Genomic DNA, 7,036 nt, shown 5'->3' on the forward strand with positions numbered 1-7,036 from the left:
GTGGGATATTTAGTCTACTTTGCATTCCTATAAATTTTTCACTATCAAATCTAAGCATGCACACATGGAAAATACGGAAACAAGGTTATGGTCTACAAGAACCTGCCTAAGTCAAACACCGTGTTGGTATTTATAGATCCACAACAAATATTATTGATGGAAAATTGTGCATGTTTTTAGAAGGGTAGAAGCTAAATAGTAATAGAGTGATGAAATGATAATTTTTTTCTCAAGTTTGAAAACCTTAGCATGAAGTCTCACAATATGTTAATAACACAATGTGCCAGATCATGATGATTATAATAAATATGTATGATTGAATTATTTTCTCCTTGAATGGAAATGAATAATTAAATTGGTCAATTATGTTTAATTGAATGTGATTGATAGATATAATAAATGGTAGGAATTTTAAATAAGAGAGGGAGTTGTATTTGTAAGGAACTTACACCTTTTCATAATTATTTTTCTGGGGAAGGTCAATACTAGATGACAAACTTTTACTATTTTTCAAAGCTACCTTTCATCATTAAAATTAAGGCTCAAATTGCAATAGTAGGGTTGTTGGGAATCCTTGTACAAGAAGAATGAGTCGTGAAAATGGTTAGTAAAAGGGGAATGGACTGAGCTTACCTAAATGGTCTCAACATTAAGTATAATTAGGGATAAAATATCCACAATCACTAAAGAAGGTACAAACTAAATGTTAAATTATAAAGGGATATAGATTACAACACTGCACTTAGTCCCCACTTTAGCGAGAGTGTGATTTTATTATCATACTTTGAGTATAGCTTGGGAAAGCCAAATAATATTTCATCAAAACTTTGAAGGGAGAAGTTGACTCTAAACATTGCAAGGTAGTAGCCCCAAAGACTTAGAATATTATCAATATATAATATCAAGATAAAAGGCAACCACAAAGTGAGGAATATGATCAACATTGAGAATACAAAACACAAAGGTAGGGCATCTAAGACTATTGATATCCATAGATTCTCACTAGGAGGCAGATAAAAAAGATGAGGCCTGAAATTTAGTACTAATGAGATCCTTAGATTCTTACTAGGAGTCATGTTATAAACAAATAAAGAATGACCTCAAATACTAGCAATATCCTTAGATAATCTCTAGGAGCCATGTCCATAATGAGTCACAAGGATAGAAAGTTGCATTTTGCTAAGTGGATAATGAAAATGTGAAGGTCTCAAAGGGTTAGAAAGCTATGTTATACTAGGTGAGAGTCATGCCAATGAATATTACAAGGCCATGCAAAACTATTTGTTTCCTAGGTAATCCTGGTAAAATGCTACAAAAAGTTGTTGTCATAGCATACAAATATTCGTAGTGAGTGGTCAAAGTCTACAACAAATATCATACTTTTAATGTGAAATTTATATAGGAATACATACCGAGGTAGGACACTCCCAAAAGGGATTGGGTGTACGCTCAAATATTTTACATAATACATTATAATAATAAGTCTCATAACATACAAGTCTCTCAAAATATTACAAACTTTAAAATCTAAATGGTCTCAATGAAGGGAGAGAGAGAGTGGATAAAAAACTCTTGAGAAGATACCAAATAACACATTTCATGATAAAACAAAATTTTCATTACATCTCCATACCCTCCTCTACTTTTTTAGAAGACTCCATAATATTCATAAGAGAAAAATGGTACTAGTACCCATTTCCTCTCTTTCTTTGAAGACAAATACCTTCCCATAGAGGGTCCTCCCCTCTAACCCTTTAAGCTAGCACTTCCCAAAATTAGTGAGCATGGCCTCCACAACCCATTAACCATCAATATTCACAAAAACAAACAAAAAACCCCAAAACACTTTACTTGCCCCATTCATATGCATAAATGTGAAACATATGAAAACTCCAAAATGAAAGTAAATAAAGAATCCTACCTCAAAATAATATTCAAAAGGATATAGGAGACTGTTGAAGGGCTCCAAGGAAAGTGTTCCCCACCTCTCTTCCCTAAGTATCAAGGTTCCCACTCCTTAATTTTTCAAGTGAAAATTAATAGTACAAAAAAAGAAGATTCCCCTCAAATTATTTCAATAGAACATTAATACAAATTCTAATTTTGAATCCCTTGAATTAGAAGGTGACAAGTGTTATTCTCTCATTCATCCTACTAGATCAAATCCTGACATATTCTCACACTTGAATATGAAATTTTTGGGAAGATGAAAAGGTAATATGGAGTGTACTAAAGTCTAATAAGAAAGCCCTCAAACCTTTAAAGAGAAGGTAGGTGAATATTGGACACTCCATTTCTTGTGTCCCTTCTCACAAATGAGTTGAGAGGACCAAACACTCTACCCTTCCCCCGACTCAAAAGATAATTAATAGGGGTCATATTGCCTTAAATAAGCTCACAACACATAGGTAACACACTTGGAGATTTAAAAAAAAAAAAAACAAACATAAAATAAGAGTTTTTAAGCATCTTAAAAGTGGCGTTAAAGTATAATTTAATGATTTATGGTTACAAAAGAAACCCTTACCCCCAAACAAGGGCTTCACCATCCTATCCATTATAAACACACATGCCCATCACAATAAAAAATTTAACATATTACATATGAGACCCTAACCCTTCCACATGGGCTATGGTCTTGGCTTCATAGTCAACACATGGTTTCAAGGAAGTCTCCAATTTTTATGGACGATGTTCCTAAACACTCAAAGTCAGACATTAATATATCAAACACACAATAGTCAACTCAACTATATCAAAAATCTCATCTTTGCGGTTAAATAAAATTTAATCTTTCATCATCAATTAAATGTAGGAATTGCTTTTGCTGGAATTATCCTTTAAAGTACCCACCATCTTATGTTTTCTATTATTTTAAGCTAGGAAAGAGAAATAAACGAACTCTTTTCCTTAGATTCTTCTTCCTTAAAAATTAAAATTTAACATCAAGTTAATACGGAATTATCTTTCCTTTCTTAACTTTTTTCAATTTCTTTAAAAAGTGACATGATCTTTGATATTACATTATTGTTTTGATGTTTAAGGTAGTTCTACAATAAATCTAACCATTTGTCATAGTAAAATTCCTCTAACTATAATTAGTTATCATAGTGTTTTAATAGATAAATATGATGAATAAATGAGATGAAATCAATCTTAGTATAAGTAGAATTACATTATGAATCCAATTTACAAAGTAGAGTTTAAGCATAGAATAGCATCTATGTTACAATTTTCTTACTTTAGCTACAAGTACTTGAAGTGAATAGTTATTACGAGCTTGTTGTGATACATAAGAATACCTCATTTTGTTGACATTAATTTTTGTGTAGTAATTTATTTTTAATTCGGGACAATTCGATTCACTCAGGTTGGTGTATCGAAACAAACATCAACATGAATATCCCTCTTAGTTAGTAAAGATCATTGTTTAGCATAATCCTTATTTTAGACATAAGGATGAATAAAGGGAAACATATATTGTAGATTCACAAGAACAATATAATCTTACACAATCTTGACAAAACTGCATGGGTAGATTCACTCTAGATATTAAAACACTAGTATTGCATTGCTATGATCTACACATCATTTTAGTATTATATATCATTTTTTTTAATAACAATATTTGAATATACGAAGATAAAGTAAAATAGCTAAGGATTCATTTATAATCCCATTTTTAATAGTTCATTTTGAGCTATTTAAATTAATTGTAAATCTAATTGACTACTACTTGAAGCATAATTTCATAGAAGTTTTCAATTAATTACATAGATAGACATTCTAAATGATAGAAAGGCCTAGAATATCAACTCATGATCATATACATAAAAGACTAAAACGTAACTAACACATGTTCACAATAACTAAATCTATCAAATATCTCTTAGTAAATAAAATTACTCAATATTAAATAGATTTCTCAACATTTTGTAATGAAATTTACATTTAACAATTCTATATTATATTTAAGATGTGTTTATATTCCTATGATATTATATTTGAAACATATTTTCAATTTATAATGTAATAAAAATATTCTCAAATTAAAATATTTATTAATAACTCTCTAAATAATTATTTTATATAAAAACTATTATGCATGAATTCGAATGCTTAGAAACCATGAAAGCACACATGTGAGAAAAGATAAATATATTAAACAATAAAAATAAAAAAGATACAGAAACATTGTTGGAGTTGCTTCAATGCTACTTCTAAACCTATGGGACTAGAGGGCACTGACTCTAGAAGAAGAAGCTGGATGAGGCGGCACTCTAATCTCAATCGTGCCTTCGAGCATCTGAACCACTTTATTAATTGATGGCCTTAGCGAAAGATCTTCTTGAATGCACCAGAGCCCCACCAATACCATTATTTCCAGCTGTGCTGCATCAACACCGCTGCATTCCTGTTGCTCCACCAACTTGACAAGTTTCCCATATTTGAAGCAGTCATAAACCCAATCACACAAAATCATCTCATCTTCAGGAACATGCAATTCAAACATCTTCCTGCAACAGATGATTTCCAAGAGCACCACTCCGAAGCTATACACGTCCACTTTCACAGTAACTGCCATGCTCTTCTGCCATTCAGGAGCAATGTAACCGATGGTACCACGGGCCACAGTAAATGTCCTCGTTTGTTCTGCGCCAATAAGTTTGGCTATTCCAAAGTCGCCTATCTTAGCATGGTAATTCTCGTCCATCAGGATGTTCTGAGGCTTTATATCACAATGAAGTATAGGGGTTGTGCACTCTTCATGTAAGTAAAGGATCCCCCTTGCAGTTTCCAAAGCAATTTGAACACGTAGTTCCCAATCAAGATTACCTCTAACCTTAAATAAAACTCTGTCTAGAGAACCAGTGGGCATGTACTCATACACAAGAATCCTGTTTGAGCCCTGGTCGCAGAAACCATAGAGCTGAACAAGATTTTTGTGGTGGGTTGCTCCGATGGTACCCATCTCTGTTCTGAACTCCTTTTCACCATCTTGATGTTCTCCTTGCTTGAGCACATCGTCAAGTTTCTTCACAGCAATCGCTCGCCCGTCAGATAAGACGCCCTTGTAGACCTTCCCAAAGGCGCCTCTTCCTATTTCATGGTTGAAGCTTCCAGTTGCAGTGTAGATCTCTTGATAAGTAAATGCCTTCAACCCTACTAGATTAACCTTGAGATGCTCTTGCAAGGATTTTAATCTGGGTCGGGATTTATACAACCAAATTAATAACAAACTTGCTGCAAAGACAAGGGAACAAACCATAAGGATTATGCCAGTAACCATTAGGCCCTTCCCCTCCTTTTTCTCTGTTGAGGGCATGGTGGGAACAGCGTTGTAGACTTTTACCAGAGCTGTTCTTGACTTGTCTTGGTTGCTCGTTCCCAGAGGCATTGCCTTGATCCAACAATTTCCCACGCCGTCAAGATTGGCGTAGATGGCCACAGTGCAAGAGCAATTTTGAAGGTATAGCTGTCCACAAGCAGTTTGATTCATCAATGTCCGGTGGTCAGCATCATTTCCAGGCCAATCTATTTGCGTAATTACCTGCATTTCTGCCCCAGTTGCACAAGTTGGGTTCTGCTGCTCACTCAAAACGCTCATCACTAGGATTAGATAAGAAACATATATCAGATAGCGGAGGATACTTGTAAAAGCCATAGCTATTTGTGAATGCAAAAGTATGTTCGTGCTGATGAAATGAAACAACATATGCGCTTTAAAGGGAGAAGACCTTGTTGTGGCAGGTCCAAGGAAGTTTACCTGGAGGAAAATGTAGGCCTTGCCGTGCAAGAATGAGCCTCAAGCTCTTGCGTTTATGGACTTTTAGACGCCTGAAAAAACAAACGTCTAATCTGACCTTTGTTTGTCAAAAGCGTCGATGCAGCAACATAAAATGCAATGCATTTGTTAGGAAGGAGACAATTATAGTTGTTTTTTTCCACTTTTAGGTGGCTGAATAGCCACGTGTGTTAAACTTTGAAGACACTTGGCTATTTTTTTAACACTTCCCTAATACATCTTGACTTTTAGGTGGCTGATAGCCCAAGGTTTGTCAGACTGCGGACAATTTCAAACACAGCTGTAATCGATAGCAACATAAGCCTACCAGACGTACTTGTAGTCATATTACTCACCCGAGAAGATTTTTCAGTCAATGCCGTGAGATTGTATGCACATCATTCTTAAATTGGGAATGGAGGAAAATACGGTAGAGGGTGAGTTATTGATATATTAGTCAAAGATGGATTTATATTTGAACACATGACAATTCATAAATATTATATGAATCAATAAATAGTATTTTTTGTTCAATTATTGATATATTTGTCTTTCGTATAAATGTTAGTGATAACATGATTAATAGTTACAAAAGATATTGCAATTTTTTAGGTTGCAAGTAAGTTATAGCATAATTAAGTCTTAGGAATATCATAATTAAGTTTTGACCAAATTTTCATAAAGTCAATTTTAGAACAATCTTAAAGACGTTGAAGTGAGAAGTCGCATTACGATTCACACCTCCAAACTTTAATTGAAAATAGATAAGAGACTAATTCACATTTCAAAAAATAAATGGTCATACAATATTTCATGCATCACTACATGATCTTAAAAATCGCCCACACAACTATTGATCACTCTCCCTAAAACTTTAAATATTAAATGTTTATTTATTATATATATATTTTCTTTAAAAAATATTCTATTATGAATGTTGGAAAAATAAAGTTTCAAATTTTGAAAACATAAATTTCCTTATTTTGATTGGTAGAAACATAGAGATTTGAAGAAATTTTAGAGAGATAGAAAGCTCTTTTTCTATTTTTATAATTCTTTTATTTTGGGAGGTGAGAAAATAAATTTTTGAAAATTAAAATTTTTTATGTCTTAAATTATAGAAACATATGATATCAAAACTACAAATTATCTAAAAATATTAAATCGATCATTTTTATTTAAAAGAATATGTGTGTGAGCAATACAAATCAAATGAACATAGGAAAATATGGTTTTATGTATTTGTTATTC

General features: G+C 33.0%; 1 protein-coding gene across 1 annotated transcript; it reads right to left on the reverse strand.

The window, feature by feature from the left end:
• Positions 1–4,203: 4,203 nt before the first annotated feature.
• LOC131043779 (G-type lectin S-receptor-like serine/threonine-protein kinase LECRK4) lies at positions 4,204–5,733 on the reverse strand. The gene has a single exon (XM_057977018.2). It carries the CDS (start codon positions 5,714–5,716, stop codon positions 4,235–4,237), a length of 1,482 nt encoding a protein of 493 aa, XP_057833001.2. The 5' UTR covers positions 5,717–5,733; the 3' UTR covers positions 4,204–4,234.
• Positions 5,734–7,036: the final 1,303 nt, after the last annotated feature.

This window comes from Cryptomeria japonica, chromosome 7 (assembly GCF_030272615.1).
Source record: "Cryptomeria japonica chromosome 7, Sugi_1.0, whole genome shotgun sequence".
NCBI lineage: Eukaryota > Viridiplantae > Streptophyta > Pinopsida > Cupressales > Cupressaceae > Cryptomeria > Cryptomeria japonica.